Genomic DNA, 23,600 nt, shown 5'->3' on the forward strand with positions numbered 1-23,600 from the left:
CACAAAATCTAGACGTAACAGGTATGTTGGATTTGTCAGCTTCCACCTGTTTGACTAGTTATCCTAGGGTGCTCTGGGGTCTCCTGGGGTGTGCCATAGGCACAGGTTTACTCAGTAGGGACGGACATAAACCAACTGAGGCCACGAATCACAGATGCGCAGGGGCTGATGAGGATGCTGCTTTAATGCTCTGTGCTCTTTGCCGTCGGACCTAGTGCACTGAACCATGAACTGTTAATGAGGAACAAACAGTGACTGTATCATGTAGCACCCATGACCCTATCACGTCCTGTAATGTAGTGTTAATAAACTATTATGCATACTTGCCAGCATTTCCACACCTTATAGCCAGTCTATAAGGTTTAGCAAATCCAATATTTGCTACATTTCCCTACACACAGAAATAAAGTTGTATATTTAAAAGTTCATTATAATGAATAAGTTACCGAAATATAAGCATATCTTAAGTTGAATTTCAAGATAAAAGTAGCATTAGTTTGATAATTAAAAGAATTTTCCAGCCATAAGTTATCATGTGTTCTTTAAAATTTAGTTTAAAAAAATGGTTTGTTAAGTGGTCAAAAATCAAATTTTACATTAATTTCTTGGTTTGAGGTCTCCATCATTCTACACATACTGAAATTTCAAACTCCAAACTGGTATGAAATTCAAGTGTGGGACTTAACTCCTCAGTGGTTATTTTTTCTCACCTCAAAAAAGGGACAGAGAAGTGTCCGTGTCACCTGTCATCTACAAGGTAAAACGATTCTTTTGCTTCTGAGGGTGTTCTGAGTAGAAGTTTGAGAGAAAATGTCACCTTAATGGACACATTTTACAAGATGTACAAAATAGCTGAAGAACTTTTTTTTCTTCTGTGCAGAATTAACATGAGACTGCCATGCTCATTAAATGTTAGATAGGCCTCAGCCCTCAGTCTTTTTTAAAAAATAAACTTAGTTTTGGAATTATTTTAGATTTGCCTAAGAGCTGAAAAGACAATTCAGAGTTCCCTAATAAGCCTGTCCCAGTTCCTTATAATGCTCATTAGAACACCTTCATGACCATCAAACGTCACAAAAGAAACAGCACATTACTATTCACTAAATGCCAGACTATTAGAATTTCATCAGCTATTCCACAAACACCCCTTTTTTGTTCCAGAATCCAATCCAGGATCTAACTACACTTGGTTATCATGCTTCTTCTTTTGTTCTGCACTCTTTCATTGTTTCTCATGACTCTGGCTCCCGGGAAGATAACTGCCCACTTAGTCTGTAGAATGCCCCTCAGGGTGAATCTGTCTGGTGTGTTTCTCATGAGCAGACTTACGTGGTGGGCTTGGGACAGATCACGGAGGTGAAGTGCCCTTCTCATCCTGACGTTATCAGGGATACATAGTATCAACACAACTTATCTCCTCAACCTTGATCATCTGGTTAAGGTAGTGTGATGCGGTTTCTCCACTCCTAAGTTACTAGTTTCCCTTTATTACACCCTAATTGAAAGCAAGGTGATCGGTCTAGCCCACAAAAGGGATGGGAGCAGTAAGCTCCACTTCGTGAACAGTAGAGTATCTACACATATTATTCAGAATTCTTCTCTAACAGCTGCCCATTTCCCCTAATTCATTTTACACAGCTTGTAAAATCCTAGGGCAGCTCAATAAATAAAAGATTAATTCAATCATTTACATCAATGTGATTCATGAACATTTATTTTATACTTTAGGTTATGATCCACCCTTGGAAGCTCTTTCAGCTGGCTCCTGAGTCCCTGTGAGGTGACCTCATTCTTTAGTTTACTCTAGGAATATGTATGTAACAAAATCTACAAGAATATGGAATACTCCGCTTGTCTGTCCATAACTCTTGTACAGGGGCCATGAAAATCTTCTCTAATGTATGTACTGTTGAAGCAAGTACCCTTTTGTTCCCAAGCATGTGCCCGGCTTCTGACATGACAAGATGCTTCACACTGATTTTGCTCTCCCTACCCCACCCCCTGCAATCAGCCATTCTTCACACTTCCTATCATCAGAGAGTGGGGTTAGGGACCAGCATCTGGGTGCTGGGTATGTTTGTATTTTGCTTGGTTTTAATGATAGGTCTTTTTATTAATGTTTCTATTGCTCTAACTGATCTCAAAAGATGAAAATTTCTGTAAGATGTATCAAATATATTCATTTTAGTCAAAATCAATTATTCCACACTTGTGTAACTCATAAATCAGTGTAATTTTCAGAGATGTATTAAAATTTCCCACAGTTGTACTATAATCAAAAACTTTGCATTTAAAATATTTTAGGAGAGTTTTACACATGTAGGTGCTACTCTTGCAGACTGTGCCCATTACGAAAATATGCTCCTCCTATTTATTGCTTCTAATCCTTAATTCTATCTCATTTGTTATTATAATTCTGCTTGTTTGTGTGCATCTCTTGTTACTCTAAACACTGCTTTTCTTACAAATGTTTTGTCTGATTCTGCAAACACAATACAGCTGGCTTTAATCCAACCAGGTTTTTTATAAAATATACTCAACCTAATCATAACTACAACTAAGAGATTTCATGTTTTCCTTTCAGTTCATTAGTTGCTTGATTTTTATAGTTGCATTTATTATTGTTTCCTCTTTCCCCCTATTTGTACTGGATTGCACAATCATTCGTTTCCCCCCCTACTTAACAGTTACCCTTCCTCTCTCAACCCTATTCCAGTTGTGAAGTTTTATCCATTAACATGTTATCAAGAATGCCAACTATTTTCTCAAGCAAGACGCTCTACTGCATCCTTATTGGGACGAGAGACTTAAGATCCTTGTACTTCCCCACCTTACCTCTCCGGGCCCTCTCCCCAAAAGGCCTTGAGTGCTTTGCCCTCTGCCCTTCTGCCTCCCCGATTCCTAGGTTTTGCTTGAGGCAGCTCAGAATACTGGGCCACAGGCTAGTACTGATTTTCCTTCACAGCACAGCTCTATTTGAAAGTGGAGCAAGCTCAGCCTTGAGTGCCTTTAGTCTAATTTGTGCCAAATTATAAATCATAAAGATTTTTTTTTAATCCCAAAGATTTATCAGGTAATGACACTTCTTTACCTAAAACGTCTCGAAAATTTCTAATGAGTGTACTTACTAAAAAATTCAAACCCTTCAGATCTACTGACAAGTTTATTTTATGGTCTAGGTCCTGGCTGACCCTCACCAAATTCACCTGATAACATTTCCCCTTTGCTTCCAGCTGCAGCCGTAGGGGCCCTTCTTTCTGTTCTTAGAACAGCTAAACTCCTTCCTGCATTGGTAACCTAGCACCACCTCCTCCCGGCCCGGAAAAGCCATCTCTGTGATCACAGCATGGCTGACTCCTCATTTATTCCTCGCTTAAATGTTACTCGGCAGAAGAGTTTCTCTGACAGGCAGTCTGAAGGGGCCAAGCTACCGCTACCACCCCATTCAATCACCTTTCACCCAGGATTCGTCATTCACGTCTCCCTTGTTCATTATCAGTCTTCGTGCATCAAAATGTTGACTACAGGAGTGCAGGGGTCTTGTCTAAATACTTGGAGTGAGTAAACATGTATAACTGAAAGGCAGTAGGCAACCAGAAGTGTATTTATCAGGTCAAATAACTGTACAAACATTCCTGTACAGGGACAGTGATGTCAAGACTGAGCCTCTGGCTGCCATGCAGAGCCGTCATACAGTGATTTAAAAGAAATGAAGCCGCCAGCTGATACACAAGTAGTCCACTTCACGCATCTGAAAGGCACCCTAAACCTGTATTTGTTGTTTGGACGGTTTGGTTGGGAACTGATGTGCCTGGACTCCACTCTTACTGTCTGACTTCCTGCTCTCGTTCTAGTGTTTCATTAGTCAATCACTGTTTTCTTCACAGTATATTTTATTGTGCAGCAAGACAAGTCATTCTCTTCTTCCCCATTTATTCTTCTTTTAAAAGAGTAACTCTGTTGCTCCTCTTGAATATTTACACTTCTAAATAAACTTTAAAATCAACTGGCCAAGTTTCTTAAAATAACAAAGTCCCTAAGATTTTGACTAAAACTGCATTAAATTACTTTAAGTAGCACTGGTATCAAAAAACCAACCAGGAACATACACTATAAAATGCAGATTAGGTTCTTTAGATACAATTATAAACGGTTTTCACATCATTAATTAGTAGATATTTTAGTTGCTACTGTGAATTAAATTTTTGTCTTTCCAATATATACTCCAATTGATTAGAGGTGAAAATGAAGTAAATTTAATTATTAATACTATTAGTCTTATAGCCTGTCATCTTGCTCAACTCTTCTAAGATTTCAGATGACTCTATAATTCAAAAGAAGACAGTATCATCTAAATATAATTTCATTTTCAGATCTTGAGACAGCAATTTTCATATTATAAATTGGTACCACCTCTGTGCAAAAACAATTTTGCAGTACTTTATCAAGAGCATTAAAAACGTTTGTGACCTGGCCCAGACTTTTCCCAGAGACTCATCTTGAGATGCATTTAGAAACATACAGGCACAGTTGTTCATTAGTGTGTCATATAATAGTGAAAAACAACCTGAAATGGGCTAATGGGTAAATAAACTATGTATATCTGCAGGACAAGCTATTATTCAATCATTAAAAATCATTTTTAGAAGGCAACCTAATAACAGGGAAAAATGGTAGGACACACTGTCAGGTGAATATTCAAAATAAGATGGGAAAGAAATCCAGCAAGAGCCTAATAATGTAATTTTCTATTTTTTGAGCTTCAAAAAAATTATAAAATCTCCAATTATACTTGTCTTTTCAAACACATCCTTTACATAAATGTCTAACAGTTCATGTAACTTCTTTTATTATATTCTTTTCACCTTTATACCATTTTGTTTCAAAATTCTCTATAAAATGCACATACTTTTTACAACAAATGGGTCAACAGATTATTTATGGAGGAAGAAAAACTCAGTTCAAATCCTGAATTAAGTATTCCTGGTCGCTGGTGCCACGACTCAGCACCGTGCTCACGACTCGTCCGTCCACGAGTCAAAAAGGGTTTGAGTCATTCAAGCCATGAGAGTCACCCACAACAAAGAAAAATGGCAGCAATATTTTTTTTTGAGTTTTCAAGCTCTGGGTATTAATATTGTTATTTATTATTTATTTCAGATTGGTTTTAAACTTAGGCCACACCTTACTGTGTCCAGCATACAGTGCAGGAGGGAAAACCTTGGAAAATAGCGATCATCCACAACTACCTAACTTGTTTATTAGATAAACCTTCTCTTATAAATAAATCATTGATTTCAGAGATTTACAGACCCTTGTGTTAAGAGATAAAGATAAAGAATTTTCTATTACTCTTCAAAGATTAGAAAAAAGATGTGGCTTAGTGTTCACAAGATGGGAGGAAAAGCTTATGTAAGAAGAATTTACAAAGTAAAATCTACTGGTGCAAAAGTTCTTCTCAGTTTCTCTGACAAAGCTGAACACAAGATGATTTTAAGTAAGGACCCAAAGGATTAATGGGCCAAGTTCCACCTAACAGTACCTAAGCTGCTGAATAATGCACTCAAGTGTATTCATTATAAGACATTTTATAAACAATTGCTGCTTCATATCTAGTCCCTGGTGGTAATCTTATAAAAGATGGAAAGAATTTCGGTAACTATTACTATTACAGAAATGTCAAATTTACAGTGTATAAGTCAGTTTTAAGTAATCAACTTACTTTTTCTTCAAAAAATCTCCTTTAAAATTGGGCAAATGTTATTCCTGTTTTAGAGTAAGTGATGTGCCTACTGGTATTGCTGCTTGCTTACCGTTCCATTTTCTGATTCCCGTTACAGTATTATTCTAACAAGAATGTAAGCCCAAGAGGACAGGGGTTCTGTTCTGCTCATAGAAGAGTGCCTGGCACATAATCACTGAAATATTTGTTGAATGTATCAATTAATAGATTATCAATTAATACAGTACCAATTAATATATTAATACATTTCTGCTACAGAAAAATGAGTAAGAAGTCAAAACACTGGGAAAAAAAACAATTATAAACCCTCCAAGGCTATTGTAAAAGAGAGAAATACTCTAAGATCTTTATAGTATTCTGAAACAGTATAATGATAATTTCATCTACTACAGCATACAGGAAAGTATTTGTTTATTTGTATAAGAGTCTGTTTCATATGTGTTAGTATGAAGAACATTTAATGTATATTCTTTACAGTTTTATTAAAAACATCTTACTATAATGGCCTTCCCAAAAAAAGTCACTTATGAGTCAAAAATTTAAAAGATGTAAGTATCTGACAAGAAATAATGGTTTATTCAAAGAGAAAAATAGACATAATGGTAAAATAATTTTTCTGTCCAAGGAGATAGGTAGGTAAAATACTTATATAATCCATCCATAAAAATGTAATTGTGAATCATTTAAGAATTATAAAATATGCATAAACTTTTTGCTGACAGGATCATATTCAAATTTGTATTTCAGAAACTTGGTTTACATAAAGTAAGATGGAATAAATGCATGCATTTCATAGAGTTAAAATTATATAATTAAAAAAAAGTAGAATGTTCCTTCCTTTGAACTTCAATGATTACATGAAAAGTACGTATGAGTTTAAAGAAAGGGCTGCTAACTTGTTTTGGTGGGGAGGTCTCATAAAAAGCAAAAGTAAAAAAAAAAAAAGAGAGAGATACGCATACATACAAAAATTCTAAATATGTACATTGAGAGAAGTCTTAGGGACATCTGCTTTAGAATAATTACAACCATTTCACTATTTAAAGAAATGTGTGTTCTTAAAAAACTCACTTCCATGTTATTTACATTAACATTTCTGTGTCTGCTAGTGATATTACAAAGGGAACAGGGATCATAAAATTCTGTTTAAAATGTTCGGGTTAGAAGAGGAATACATCTGACGGTCAGAGCTTCAACTCTGAGCTTAAGATTAAGACGCTCTAATTCCCTCCTCCCTCACTCTACTGAAGTGTAAAAACACAACTAATACTAAAATGTAACAAGATTTTAATGAAAGCAACTTTACTAATGCATTAAAATACTCTATTTTTAAAAATAAAGTGGTCACAAGTCAGTATGAATTTATAATAACCACTCATGGAAAAATGCATACTGAGAATTATGGTGAAAACACTACCCACATTAAATCAAATACCAGGCTGTACTATTACTGGTTCGTTTTATTAAAATAAGTAACAAGCTCTAATGATAAACTCTAATTCAATGGATACTTTCCAAAGCATATAAATAATCTGATATCTTACTGTTAATATCCATGCTCTAATTTCATCAATATTAAGCTTACCTTTCCTTTTGGTCCAGATTGCTTAAAACATAAAAAAGAAAAAAAAATGTAAGAGGCAAGACCTCATTTTTGATACAGCATTGTAGTTTCAGTAAACTGCAGTCAACAGGCAAAACTCTATAATTTATTTTAAACACATTTTATATATGTAGTACATACTATGTTTTGAATCTTGTCAGATATGTAAATTGCTCTTCAGTTTTTGTCAATACAGAAAACAATTTATATCTAAACATATCTTAGGAAGAAAAAGGATGTACAAAGGTATGAAAAATTCTTGAAAGAGCTTTATTTAACCAAACATTTGAGGATTTATGTTAGAAAGTAGTTATGTGAATGGTCTTCAGGGAACAATACAATATCCTGAAACTAATAAAAATTTTAGTGTTTCTAATCATGTGATTAGAGTAAGTGCTTCTGAGTTAAGAAAGAATTTTTTTATAAAATTGAAATCTTTACACAAAAGCCTTAAATACAGTATATGGTTTGAGACATGGGAAAGGCCTGGGATTTAAAATTATGGCCTCTAATAAAAAATCCTGTGTATAAAGATCCACCCTTTCCACAGTTCATGGATAATCTAAAAAGCTACCAACACCAATTACTCAAGAGCAAAATTTTAAAACCCTAAACTTAGAATAAGATTCACATCCCAGGGTTATTTCTGTTTATTGTTAAAGAAACTAAATATTCAGAACTCAGTGTAAGCAAAACATAGTTCACAAAATTCCCATTATTAACTTTTGTATTCCTATCATGTGGAGTACACAAGTAAGTATCAACTTAATCCTAGAAAATCAAGAAAAAGGAAACACGGTAACTTGGTTTTACATAAACAACACTGAAAAGAAACACTTATTGTTAAGAGAAATTTTCAATAGTAAGGAAAGGAATTATTATAAGCCTACATGACTACTGTATTTGAAATTATACCTTTGCTCTTAAAAAATGAGATAAGCTGCTTAAAATAAATTTACATTGGATAAATAACAGAAAAATGAGGGAATGTTATCACAACCCTATTAAAGTATGTGAAACAAAATATAACACGAAAATTTAAATATAATCAGTCTTATCATACATATTCATTTCTCATTTCTCATGGAGTTATATTTCCAGGAAAAGTAAAATGAAAACAGAAGGTTAGGCCTAAAGACGTAACCTAGCCATTTCCAACTCTGCATTGTTGTACTCAAGAAGTGAGAAGAGTTTACCACTGTTTTTTAAACTCACCTGTATAGAGAAAAGAAAATGGGTAGAAGACAGAGTAGCAGTAGTAGAAGAAACAGGTTTGGTTCTTTCCAATAAACCAAGGGAGTTAGGAAGAAAACAAAAAAACAAAACAAAAAAATATATACACCCATGTTCATTTCTCTTATCCTTGAGAAAAATTAATTTATTTATAAAAATAAACAAATAAATGCATTTATCATGACATGATATCTAATTTTTAAGTCATGGCATTTCGACAAGATTCCTCAATGTTTTTATTACCAAGTCCTGCCCTAGAAAATCTTACGTATTAAAAAAAAAAAGCTTTTTAAAAATTGGGAAGGAAGCTATTATTACTAATGCTGGACTCTAAAAAACATCAACTTACATTCTTATGGAACTATTATTCCATTCTTGAACCAGTACTATACTAACACTCTTAAAATTAAAAATAAAAGGAAGGAGAAAAGACAGACTGATTCTGGCATCCATGACCTGATTTAGGGCTTCAAAAATTCTTTCAAAGTAGTGCTTTTCCTTAATATTAGATCTTGCTTCTTTGAGGAGCCCATTTTCCCATTGATGAATCATAGGCATATGTATCATTATACATATATATACATATATATGTGTGTGTGTGTATATATATATATGTATGTATATATGCTCTTGTAGATGTTCCCCATGGTCCTTATAGGTATGATGTGCTTGTTGTCATATCTCACTAAAGAACTAAAAATCATTCAAAATGCAGGTCTGATCTACTTTAAAGACACCTCAAGAAGAAAAGAGTGTATAAATTACTGAATGGTGGCATTTCCTTTCAATTTCAAATTAAAGGTTGAGAAAACAAAAAACCAGGAGAAACTGTAAAAGCCAGTTCACCCACATCTGAGGCCTAACAACCGGGCTGACACCACACTAAATACAACAAAATGTTTGGTCACAACCACCTGCAGAGAACCATCTCCCTTCACGCCTCGGGTGTGATTTCTACTGCACGGAGTGTCCTCTTCCAGCTGGTACACAGCTTCGGCACCTCCTAGGTGAATTTTTCACTGCTTCCTTCTCTGTGAATCGTCCTACACATGCACTGCATGCATCTACTAACTGCACTTACCACCTAAGCATTTCTTTTCCTGTCTTTCTGTCCTCTATCCTAATCAAACTTGAGCTTCCAGCAGGAGTCTGCCATATTCATGTCTGGCTACTCTGTCCCTCATCTATGCCTGGTCTGTAGTATAAGATCACTCACTGTGTATGAAGGAAGAAAACTGCCATCTTTTTAAAGATAGTCACACTGTAGTAGGAAAAAGAAATGTTTATTCTATAAATAAGAGACAAGCATCTGCAGAATCTGTCCTGCTGACATGATTCTTCATGGTTTTCTTCCTGCCTTAGTTGTTCTTATCAAGTATTTTCACACAGCATTGTTCCCTTACATGCAAATTAATTTAGGTTTTTTTAAAAAAAGAAACAATATTTTACTATTAATTATCACTTCCTATTAACAGAATCTAATCTTTTAAGCAGATGAGCAATGATACACATGCATGTATTATATGTGCTGAGAACTAGGATAAAATAAAACAAAAACCAATTTCCAGACTGGAATCAGTTTTTAACATTACCAATGAGAAAAGGAGGGATGGGAAGAACAGGTCACAGTGCAAACAATTCCAAACTACTAAATAACTTCAAAGGCAATAATAATTTTAGTTGTAGAATATATCACTTGATTGCAAGTCATAAATTAGTATTTCAACTTGGACCACGTTTTTAGAGTATCAACAAGACATCTACACCAACAATGGATTCTATAACTGCGAGCAGTGTGTGAGAAACAGTGCGTGTCCCCCGACCCAATTAACTCTTTTATTATTTATTCTCATATTTGTCCCGCATGCAGGCCAGAGAGCCTGACTGCTTCTGTATTTTACAGAAAGGCAGCCCTATTTTTTGGTATATGCAGTAATTTATTTCCCTTTTTAGTTGTATTTCTCAAATATCTTATGAGAAAACTATGATAAAATAGTATGTTTAAGCAAAAGAAAGGTTTTCCTATCCTAAAGTATAAGAAAGATTTAAGATTTTAAAGTAAAAAATCTACACGATAGCAAATCTATGTAAACAGCAAATACAGCAAGGGTTTTTAAGAGTTAGGGCACATTTTATGAATGAGCAGCACCGGAGATTGCCATTTTTAAAAAAATGAAGAACAGCATCTAGCGTATATACCAAATTTTCTAATCTTACTAGATACAAAAAGTTTTATGCAACTATTTGTAAGAAATAATTATTATTATTTATGTAATTGTTGGAGCTTAAGAATTTCTTAGTCAACTGACACTGACCAAAATGGAAATTCAGCTTAAATTCTAAGGTTCAAGTAGTAGCTTCATATCAATGAGAACATCCAAATCTAATAAAGCAATATTTTCTCAAGCGTTTCAAAGTGATGTGATTTATTTTGAAAATATGAAATACTATAAACCTTATAAAGGTAGTAACTGTAGTTTTACTCACACTTCTCTATCCAATGTTGTAAAATATCAGCCTAATTTAACCAGGATATAATAAAAATAGCATGAATTTTACTTAAAAAGTCTCTACTTGCAGAATGTATTCATTCACAAGCAGATATAAGAATAAAATTCTTGGACATGAATTATTTCAGAGACATGAATCTCTCTTTATAATGGAGACACAATAAACTTCCACAAATAAAAAGAAACAGTCAAATACTCCTATTAACAAGGATGGTTTGTATACACTGAACAAAGGTAACTGGAATCCTTACCTTTGGGCTGCAGTTCTTACTATTGGTATCTGAGCATTAGCATGATGAAAACGTCTGCCATGAACCACAGTTCCCGAACATAATGGCGCATTTTGTCTGTTCTCACTGCAGATGCAAGAAACAAGAATGATCTGAACAGAAGAAAATTACATACACATATGCCAAATAAATCTTTTAAAACACAAGCACATGTATAAAAAACCTTTACTTCAAAGATACGTTTATGGATTAAGCCATTGGCCTTGTTACTCTGCCCACCAGGAGTTACCCACATTGTGCATTTGTGTCTGAAATGTTTCCGATACAGTTCATGAAAGAAAATAGAGAGGACACTAGAATATAAATAAAGAATTCTAAATGAATATTTTACAAATAAGACTTCCTCTATATATTTGGATATGTTTTCTCTCCTTATTCTCTACTTAGGACTATCTATAAGAAAGGTTTTAAACTATGAGTATTACAGTTTTCTTGTATGCCAAAATAAATATAAAATACGTTATTGTTAAAAAAAAAACAAAGGTCCTAAATTCTACTGGTTCTGCCAATGACTCGAAAAAGTGACCTTGTTTTCGCTATACCTCGTTATCTATAAATTGACAAAATAGAAATGAAATCATTTCCAATCCTATTTCTGAGAGATTTAACAGCCCAATATCAGTAACAGTGGCTCACTCTGAGAAGTCCCTCACCGAGATAATCTTGGTAAGCACCCCCCGAGGAAGGCACCCCACACCTCCAGCGCACAGCCCTCTAGTACTTCAAGTACTAGAGATCTTTAAGGACGCCCAAGACCTCACTACATGCACCCAAGTAAGTTCATTGTAAGAAACCCTAGCCTGCGGACATTCTTGGGAAGTAACAAAATCACTGCTGCGACTCCACCCTCGGGAGTCAGGGAACCCGCGCCCTGGGGCCGCTCCACCTCCCGGCCCTGCGAACAGTGAAAAGCAAAGGCGCAGGTCGGGCCAACCGGCCACAAAGGCAGCTAGTCTGGGGTATTGAACCCTTTATCTTTTCTGTCGAGTGTGTGGTCGAGCGCCTATACCTCAATTTCTTACTGTTGCTTAACATGTTAAGTCCAGTTGGGTTGCCTTTCAAAGGCTTTAAACTCTCAGTCTTGTTTCGTCTTGCACATGTCTTCCAGGGATCACCAGAACTAGTAGGAACAATGTCAGACTGACGATTTAACTGTGAAAAGATCCATAAATGTTAGAGTCAGTCAATGCCACAATATGAAGACTTATCTGAAAACCCACTTACTAAACAGTAGTAAAAATGTATCAGCTACTGGGGATGGGGCGGAGGGAGGGCACTGGCAAGGGTCTGAGAGTGATTCCACCGAAGGCCTTCTTTTCCTAAGGAAAACACAAATATTTGTAGGAACACTGATGTTGATATTACTTTCTTTTCTATCTCCAAAGATATTTTTGAGAAAATTTTAGAGAAAAACAGAAGGGATGAGGGTAGTAGGTCTTAGGATAGCTCTTTCCTGAAAGTAAAAGATAAACATTCCCTTGCTTAAAAGGCACCGCTATCAACAGTACAGTATAGCCAAATACAGCAGAAAGCTGTCCTTTCAGTGGCATAAAAAACTTACACACAAGCCAGAAATCTAATGTCTTCATACTTTCACAGTCACACGTGGGTAACGTCTGTGTATCAATATCAAGCACTATGGCAATGGAATGGCCCATTCCTTGGGAAGTTCTCAACAAGGAAACCCACTCACTACATTCATTAAGAACAAGACATTTAAAAGCTGCTTTCAGACTCATTAGGACAAAGGTCCTAAGTTCTTAGTGACCAATTACCCAAAACATCCAAAAATTCATCCTTATCTAATTCTATTTTTGAAACAATAACCAAACTTTTATTTTCTGTTTTACTCTCTCAAGAGAATATGGGCATAAGAAGATAGCGACTTGGCTTCCCCACCCCCAAACATGATCTCCACTGAAACCTAACAGTTTCTTAAAAAAATACCTCCCACAAAGAAATTCCTCCTGAGGACAGAGTTCTGTACCATTCTTGTTTTTCCGCCTATCTGTATTTCAAAATTCTAAGGCCTGTTTTTGATAAGCTGCTTATCAGTTCCTCCTCCTGGAGACATTAGTTAGTAATCTTTAACAGTCGTGTATTTCAGACATGTCCACTTTTGGTAATGACAGATTAGTAATAAAGTTCAATTTTCCCATCTGTAAGTCCAGGGAGAGGAAATCCCGTGGCAAAAAACCTCTAAAAATTGAAATCAAAGGGAGGAATAAAGCTTAAAAGCCGTTTATTGCTTATAAACGGCAGTCCGCCACCGTCTCTCTCTGCTCCTCTGGACGAAGCAAGCAAGCAAGCCAGCTCCGCCCCTTAGACGGTTAGGCTCGACACGCACTCGGTTGCCCAGGTAATTACCCTGTGACGCGAAGATGAACTCTCCACCCCCAAAGATATGCAAATGAACCAAAGCCACGCGAGATAATCTGAAAATGTTACAATTTTACCCACACCATCCCTCTACTCTCTGGAAATAACTAGAAAAGGTGTGTAAAATACAAAAAAAAAAAAAAAAAATCTAAGGGCTACCGATACTGAGGCAGTGGAAATTAGTATCAGGGACAAGATACTCAGAGATCTAAGCCCAGATGTGTATTTTCCCTGGGGCATCTGTTGCTTCCAGAAGATGTAGTTGAGAGGAGAGAAGGTGAACTGAACTTCCAACAGACTCAGAAGTAACTAGGGAGAAAAAAAGTGGAGTTGAATATCCACTAAGTTTGAAGAGCCTTGAAAATACTCAAAATTTGATTAGGATTATAGCCTATGAATAAGGGCAAATCAGAACTATAACAGCCCTCACAGAGACTGAAATCTAGCTTTTCCAATCATCTCAATCTCCAGTTCAATTAAGGTCTCAAATTTTGGAGTAAATCAGAATTAACTGGACGGTTTATTAAAACAAATTGCTGTGTCTGATCGTTACAGTTTATTCTGATTCAGGAGGTCTGGGGTGGGCCTGAGAATTTGCATTTCTAGCAAGTCCTCAGGGATGTTGATACTGCAGATTGGGGTCACATCTGGCGAACCATTGAATGAAGGCGATCTGAGGTTGCTAATACTCCTAATCACTAGCCAGAAGTAGACATATACCCTTAAGAGGATGATAACATCATCTTAGGCCTCAAATTATCTCTGATTTTTCATATGCAGTATCTACCATTCATAAGCAGACTCATGAAGAAATGAAATAATGTGCTCAAAACCAAGAGCAACAACTGGTAACAGAACTATAGGAATAAACATAATGGGGCCAATAGACTCTTTCATAATTTCTGTATTTGGCAACCCTTTTTCACAGAAAGCATAGTATGATTGTGGAAAGATAACAATTTAGGAATCAAACTAAACAATTTGTATTGGCTTTTTAGCCAAGTAACTTTCCTTGTAATCATGGGGTTATTTTCACTTGTATTAACAAAGATAAACAAAAATGCCTACCCCAGGAATTCAGTAACTATTAGTGCCCACTCAGCTAGAAAAACAGATTATCTCCAATTAGAAAGCCCAGAAATTATTTTATCATCAACAATTGGTCATTAAGTTGAATTCAGCTGAGAAAAATTAGGCTTATCCAGCATCCAGATGCTCACTGTGACCTCAGCCTATTCCCATGCTATTTTTTAAAAAATGCCCCAAGTCAATGTTCTCAAAGTGTGGCTCTAGACCAGGAGCAGCAGCATCCTTTGGGGAACACCTTAGAATGCCAATTACCAGGTCCTACTTCAGAGCTCCTCAGTCAGAAACTCTGGGAAGGGGTCTAGCAATCTGTTTCATCAAACCTTCCAAGTGATTCTTCTGTAAATAAACACTGGAAAGCCACCGCTCTAAGGTGATTTTGATATATACCCTGTTAAGAATCTCAGAATCAAAAAGTTTCCATGAAAGATGGTCATATAATTTCATCCCTTTCTATACAGGTAATCACAACAACTAGTATTTATTGAGTGCTTAGTATGAACAGGCATTATGCTAAGTACGTTAGAGTTAATATTTCACTTAATCTTCATTTTTATGCATTTCAGTAGCTCTTCAGATTGGGAGTCCACAGTCACACCTAAAACATCAGGTCAGTTACTTGATGCTGAGGAGTGACAGAATCAATCCATTCCAATTCCCACTGCAGTTCTCCTTCCTCAACAAAATCTCTCCAACCATTATGTTATTTAAATTTTATTGAAACCCTATCCCTATGTTATAAAGATCACTGAGCTTAAAAAAGCAAGGTAACTTGTCCAAACTAGTCAAATGGATTTGAACAAAAGTTGGTCTGACTCTAAAGCTTCTACACTGCATGAGGAATTTTTTAATTCTTGTAGAAACAGAACTACTGATTATTAACAAGAAGCAAAAAACAATGTTATTCCAAAAAAAAGACTCAAAATCATTAGGATGCAGAATACCTCAAAATCAAAGGAACTGTATTAAATATTTCTTCATCTAAATGTAAAAAGCTAATTCTTCCTCTTAAGAATTGGGTCAAGCCAAAATTATCTCACTGGATACACAGGCATGTAACTCAGCCAATTCAACAATATTTATGATTAAGTGCTTACACATTTTCAAAAAATTTTTTCAGAAGGCATTTGGGCATGATAGAGAACATGGAGCTCATCATGAAGCGAGAGGGTCTGCATATGCCAAATTCTTAAATTTCTCTATTCTGTTGCCTATAGGTTACTATCAAAAGTTATATATATTTTAGTCAGCAAAAAAACACCCAGTACTTCTACCTTTGTCAGATAACTGTATCTCATGAAAAATATTTATGATATTGTCAAATTGTCTTTGAAAAGGTTCCTTACAATCTGTTACACTTAGAACTTAGCTGTGGGTCATGGGGGATGGAGGCAGGAGGTAGACACTCACACTACAGGAGGAGCATAGTATGTAAATTTGTAAGATTTTAGCACACAATTATAAACCTACAGCACGCAATTCCAGCTGCCAGAAAATTAAGAGATAACTGTTGCATTAAGTACAACACATAAATTATTTTAGATGCCTGGCACATCTACTTCTCTCTGCCTAATTGATAACTGTTATTTTCCTTCATTTTCTTTGTGCTTTTAACTTGGTACTCTACATCAAACTTGCTCTGTATGGATTACATAATTCTCCAAGCCATCCTATGAACTGGATATTTATTGCAGGCCGAAAATCTGATATTCTGCCTGATTAAAACTACTTTATAATATACCACATAATCAAAAAAGCTGTGTTTGTTTCAATTAATTATCAACTGACAGTTACTAGAAATTAAACTGCATAGGAACAAGACACTAGTTTGTTTTCCTCTCCCACATCTAGAACACTGTGCTTAATATGTATTTGCTACATGAATGAATATTTCATTGGGACTGTTAGATGTACAAAAATTAGTAACATGTGGTATCTTCCATACAAACGGAAGACACATCAGTCAATTAAAAAGCAAGTATTCAGGAAATTTAGCACCTAAGAACTTCAGCTAATAAAATAACTTTAAAAATCTACTCAACAATTAAGAGATATTGAAACTGTATGCTAAAGGCATTTAAACTCTTAAAAACAAAATGGAAACTAGTTTTTAAAGAAAAAACTATAGTTGCTATGGAAAAAAAACAAAATTCAAAAGAGAACCAACAGAAGTTCTACAACTGTTAAAGGTCACTGAAATTTTTAAGAAATGGATGGATAAAATAGCAGATTAAATACAGCTGAAGATAAAAGTTAGTGAATTGGAAGACAAAGCTGAGGACATTACTTAAAATATGATACACAGATGATTTCTCTCTTTGCCCTCTATCCTTTTTTTCTTTTGTTTTCCTTTTATATATAAAATGCAGGTTAAGAGATATTAAAAAAACAATGGTATTATTATGTTTAATAAAAGTACAGGAAGAATGTGGAGAGGCAATATTAACAGAGATAATGACTAAAATCCTTTCAGAATTAATGAAAGACATGCATCTTATCTAAAGAGGCACAATGAAACTGTTGAAACCCAAAGGCAGAGATCATTCTGTGAATCACAAGGGGAAAGAATACTAAGACACCCTGAACCAACACAAAGGCTTTTTCTCTTAATTCCACGCTCATTTTCAAATGGAGAAAAGGGGCTACATTAGTTTAAAATAATGATCCATATGGACTTATTTATTATTCACAAGCCATTAAAAAGCCAGGGATATGTAAACCTCTGGGATACAAAAAGACTTTCTAAAGGACAAACAGGCATGGATAGTTTTAAGGAAATCAACTCCTAAATCCTCAATATACATTTTCACAATTTCTTAAAACTGATTTACTTTAAAACTCATATGTAGGAAAAGCATCCTAAATATCTCCTTTCCCATCTCCCCTTTCACAACAGACATTTTCCACTTTACAGAAGAAAGATATAATTTTCACATATTAAATCTAAAAACCTGCTGCAATTAATAACTGGAACCTCTTGGTTCATGACATAGTAGTAGGACTTCATGTCTTTCTGTGTTTTATATATATTTCTGCTAAAGGTGAATCACAGGTTAGACACTGGGTTTTCTGGACCACAGTAGGATTTTCTTAATTCAACTACACTAAAAAATGGGAAAGCAAAAGCGATGCAAATTTTCATTCACTAACTTTGTATCTTCTACTCCAATTGTTAACAAGAAGAGCATTATCCCAAGGAGAAAATCAAGTTGGAACAACTCAAAGAAAGCATGAGCTTAAAGGAAAAAGGACCAAAATCTGCTGTGCCTTTACCTGGTAAACACAAGTCTGTTGAAACCAAGGCCATATTTTTCTACATTAGAATTCTGAACTGAAATGGTTGTCATGAAGATGCAAATTAACATGCATATTTGAAATGAAAACAGATTATAGATAAATGCAAAAAAATACAAAATGTTTTATTAAAATTATTGTATTAAGAAAGGCATCCTGAAATTTACAATATTTCAATTTTTCCCATTATATCTGAAAGTATCTGGTAAAATAAACAAATAAATGTAACAAACGTAATTACTAGCCACTCATTAATTAAGTCTTGATAAAGCCATTTTAGAATATTCTCCCCAATTTCAGAAAGCCAGTGACTCAAATGACTACATTACAAATTATTTTTAACTTTTAAATGTTATATTTAATATGTGAATTTTGGCAGTTAATAAAAAAGGAAAAACTGAATGATAATGCTAGACTACAACTCTTTCCATATCTATCCATTTATTATATGACCAAGATTTCTCAGCGCTTGTATCTAAAAAAAGTTTAAAAGCAAAATGCTGCTGAAAACTTTATTCTAGTAATAAATAAGACTCATGAATACATGAACCAAATGAATAAAGAAGGAAAAATCAACACCATCCATTTTAAGAAATATACTCCCAATATAATTCTACACAACAGGCTTAATTACTATAAAAATCCATAATTTATTTTTGGATTAAATGTTTATTAATAATTATAATGATAACTCAATCCAGTAAAATAAAACTAATGCTTAGACCCTAAGTGACAGAAATGGTTTTTAATGTTAAATTTCAGTGAATGTGTATCTTTTTATTACAGTAAAGTATAATAAGGTAATTAAAAGAATTTCAATCACATAAAAATGTATCATATGAAATTAAAATATGTGCATGAAAAATATGTACACAAAGTTAAAATGTGTGGGAAAATTAAACAGAAATATGAACGTAAGGAGAAAAAGGCCCAACATAAAATTTCTGTTAAAGAGTACATGTATTTTAAAAATAGACGATACTGAGCACCAAATCAGAAAGATCTTCACAGACCACCAAATGCACGTAAGTGTAGTGTAAGTTTTATTTTAAAATATCAACACTAACATTCTTAAAAATGTGTAGTAAGGCATTGTTTTTATAAAAAGCCAAGGGCATCTGTACACCAGACAACCCCCAAGAACTGAAGGCCAATGTCACAGAAGTTAGTAATGGAAAACACATTTCCTTTTTCCTTGAAAAGGTCACTGTTTTTCTGTTCACCTAAAGAACACCTGAATAGTAACAATCTAAGGAATCAAAACTTCCAGTGTTTTCTTGGAAAACTTCAAAAGTTTTTCAGTGAGAGCAACTTTATAAAGAAAAACTTTAGAATACTAAGAAAAGAACTTCAAATTCTATAAATCCCCTTAAATTATTAAAAAAATAGAGATGTTGTGGAAGAAAAAAACCCCACAAATATGGAGTGAAAAGTAAATTTAGAAGTCCCTAAAATACTATTCAACTGTAAGTAGAGGAAATATGTGAAGAAGGTGCTATGTCAGATTGGCAAAAACTTAAGTTTGACCATATTACTCTGGGTTACAGGGAAGAAGGAACTCCAGTTCCTAGTAAATAAATTACTAGTAGGAATAGGAAATGCTAACTACTATGAATGAGTCACTTGGCAATATCTAACAAAATGACATGTATGTAAACTTATCCTCTGAAATAGCAACTGAAATACTCGGGATCTATGCTACAAATATACTGCAAAGATATTTAAAGTTACAAGCAGCCTTTATTAATGTACTCCTTACAACAGCAAGACTGAGAAAAACCTGTGCTCACCCACAGGGGATCAACTGAGTATCTACAGTACATTCATTCACCAGAGTAGTATTTAACAAAAAAAGAGATGATGAAGATCTCTAAAAACTGGCTGTGGAGTGATCTTCAGACTACACCGTTAAGTGACAAGATCAAGGTGCCAAGCAATGTAGACAGTTTCTCCCCTAAAGGTGGTATGAAAGGCTAGGCTGTATGGTTTTTAAAACAGGTTGCCTTGTAGGTGAAAGAGAAAGGGATAGGGGGAATCAGGACAAAAGCTAGACTTCTCTGAATAAAAATTAGTTTGTAGATTTGACTTGGGAGTCATGTAAAAATTTTTGCATAATTGTACAACAAATAATTTTTTAAAGCAATTCTTCAAAATAAAATACAAAGTCAAAAAATAAATAAACTGAACTCTCATCCAGCTGGTGGAATTACTAACAAGGAATAAAAAATTTCACCTGACTTTAAAACACAGTAATTTAAATATACATTCCTAGTGGGACAGACCTGGTGGTGTTGCCACCAGCAACAATCAAACAGGACAAAAACTTTTTAAGTCATTTTCCTAGTACTCACACTTGTATTGGTATTGTGAAATTCATTTATGTACCGGGACAAAGCAAATTAGCAACTAAGTTATCATTAGGAACCAAACCACCAAACTCAAAGCCATAAAAGAAAAAAAAAGATACATTTGACAACAAAAGAAACACACATTTTTCTCCAAGGCACTAACCACCAAAAGAATAGTGAAAAAAAAAATGGTTTAAACTATCAGCAACTACTGTCACAGCAACAGGTAAGTTTCTCCAAAATACTCCTTTAATTCATCAAACCTAGAGAAACCATTGTGAGATGCATTATTATATATATTAACATGCAAAAATTAAATGATATCATGCCATCATTATAAGATGCATCTATACAGATTTCAGAGGTGTCAATGTGAAAAAATGTGTCTTAGACTCAATACAAAAAGAAATTATGTGAACCAATAATATTCTAAAGACAAATGGAAAAATGGGCAAAGAATATTAAAAGACAATTATCAAAAGTAAATGACCACATGTGAAAAGGTGTAACCACACTCATAATAAAAGATATGCAAATTAAACTACATTGAGATATTATTTTATTTTTTACTGGTAAAGATCAAAAGGTTGATAACACTGTGACACAAGTTTGGGGAAACAGGCACACTCAGACATTGCTGGTAAAAGTGTCAGGTATAAAACAACTAGAAATGTACCTGTACTGATACAGCAGATTTATTTCTAGGAATCCATCCTACAAATAGTAAGCCTGCATGTGTGCAAAATAACCCACACAGAAGGCTAACTGATTTAACATTATTTATGAGAAAAAGAAAATATCAATACACCATGAATATCCTTCAATCGGGTGGCACTGGATATTTATGGTACAGCATGCAATGGAATACTATGCACTCGTATATTAAGTGAAAAAAAATAAGAGTAGGAAAAGCATGTATTACAGTGTATGCTACCAACTGTGTTAAGTATAAGGGGTGGGGCAAAAATACACATTTTCTTTGTAATGTATAAAATACCTCTGATGGGTTAAACAAGAAACTGGGAATGCCATTTTTGTCTCTGGAGTAGAGGAATGGGTGGCTGGGACTTGCATAAAAATCTTTTGAGTTTTTGCTACATAACCTAAAATTTTTTTTTTAATTAATAAAGCAACACTTGCCTTTTTTCCTTTTGAGGTCTCAGAATCCTCATCTTCATCTACACTGAGTAGATTTGCCTCACTACATAGAAAATAAGGGGGGGAAAAAAACTTAAGTGACAATTAAAATCCACACATCAAATTCAGTTTTACCCTCTTTGCTCCCCTAATTCAGGGATCAGCAAACTTTTTCTGTAAGGAGCCACAGAGTAAATTTTTTAAGCTTTGCTGGCCATATGGCTTTCATTTCAACTATCCATTTTTGCTGCTGTAGTATGAAACCAGCCACAGGCTATACGTGTGCATGTGCTCCAATAAAACAACTAACAAAACCCAGTAATGGGACAGATTGGCCCACAGGCCATAGTTTGTTGATCCCTGCCATAAATGAACACATACTTTTTATTTTCTTAGCTCTGGGTTTCATATATAGTCACTCATTTTTCCTTTGTCTTGGATTTTAAATTAGGGAAAAAGGATAGAGAAGCAAAATAGAGAAGGAACAAACTGGTAAGAAAACCTTAGCTAAGGAAAAGAAGGTAATTCCAATGTTATCACCACAGTAAAACAGTTACTGCCACTCCTGGAGAACTTCAACCCTTCACTGAAAATCATCGGCCTGACACTCTAACAGACCAGACCGATGTATCTGCCAACTTCATGTTCATCTCAACACGTTCAAGAGGATAAAGACCCTGAGGACCCACTTATAATGATGAACCAGAGAGCACAATTTGAAAATGAAACACTGAACAGATAGCATCTTAAAAGACAGTTTTGTTTTGTTTTTTTTACATAAGCACAACAAATCCTCTAAGTAAAAAATTAAAAAAACCTTCTGAAGACCAATTCTGTTAAGCTATTTTTAGTAAAATCCTAGATATTTATAATAAATGTAAGATGTTTGTTCCATTACCATTTATATACATCACAACTTTTTTAATGCTAATAATTCTCTTCTTCCATTTTACAAAAATGTTTAAAAGGTGGTATACTTTCTATTCAATTTTAGATTTAATACTAATTTTTCAAAACTACATAAATACTAAATGTTTGTAACCAAAAATAATTTTAAATTAAAAAATAAAGAAATGAAAGAAGACCATAAAATACCAATTTTAAGTGAGAAACTTAATAATTCAAAGCTCTCCAAGTAAAATTTCACTTCAGTTCAACATCTCACAGGGGAAGGCACGTGAACGATGAGCGGAGCTGGTGCCCAGACAGAGGTGAAGCACATGCCGTATCTGGCCAGTACACTCTGAATGACTTCCGTAAAATTTCTAAAAAATGTACTTGTAGTTTTGGTAGAACTTAGCATACATATTTATCTATCTATCTATCTATCTATCTATCTATCTATCTATCTATCTATCTATATATATATATATATATATATATATATATATATATATATATATATGTAGTCTCTTAATTTGCTTTTGCTCTGGCCTGTGGAAAATGGAGCAATAAGCCAATAAACTGATAGCAATGCTGAATTTGTAATACAGATCTCACTATAGGCAAATGAGTTATTAAAACTTATTTAAATTTTACATAGCAGTCATTCCACTTATGTTAACAAAGTGTAATGAACACTTTGCTTATCTTCTGTCTGGGTCAACACCTGTGTTTATCATTTATAGTGTTTCTGCCTTCTCTGGTGGGAATCTGATCTACAATGAATGTGGGTTGGGGAGTGAAGAAAGATACCACAGGACTTAAGACTTTTATATAAAATTCAGGGGCCTTAATCTGGGTTCACTTACCATGATAAAATGGTTTTTTTAATCAGAGCCTGAACAGAATGCCATTATATACATATTTTAAAACAACAATTTCTGTAATTGGAAATCTGTAGAATGACTGATCTTTAATCATAGGTCACACATATTACCATGTACATATTTATACATTTCAAAAGATGGCGAAATACAACAGCAAGAGTACTCACCAGTGAAGAATTCCTTTTTTCCTTAATGCTACTATGAAAGA

The 23,600-nt window shown here is 34.4% G+C and overlaps 1 protein-coding gene across 4 annotated transcripts in view; it reads right to left on the reverse strand.

Moving 5' to 3' along the window:
* The window catches only part of SENP6 (SUMO specific peptidase 6), a 107,195-nt gene that overhangs the window by 57,951 nt on the left and 25,644 nt on the right, over positions 1-23,600 (reverse strand). For 3 of the 4 annotated variants that reach the window (XM_073224351.1, XM_073224349.1, XM_073224352.1), the window contains exons 3-6: positions 21,627-21,687; positions 12,389-12,531; positions 11,341-11,445; positions 7,329-7,349 (exon numbers count right to left, since the gene is read on the reverse strand). In XM_073224351.1, the coding sequence (XP_073080452.1) occupies positions 7,329-7,349; positions 11,341-11,445; positions 12,389-12,531; positions 21,627-21,687 (330 nt within the window). The remainder of the gene's footprint in view (positions 1-7,328; positions 7,350-11,340; positions 11,446-12,388; positions 12,532-21,626; positions 21,688-23,600) is intronic. The other variant, XM_073224350.1, reaches the window with a different exon arrangement.

The sequence above is a fragment of the Manis javanica genome, chromosome 16, assembly GCF_040802235.1.
Source record: "Manis javanica isolate MJ-LG chromosome 16, MJ_LKY, whole genome shotgun sequence".
NCBI lineage: Eukaryota > Metazoa > Chordata > Mammalia > Pholidota > Manidae > Manis > Manis javanica.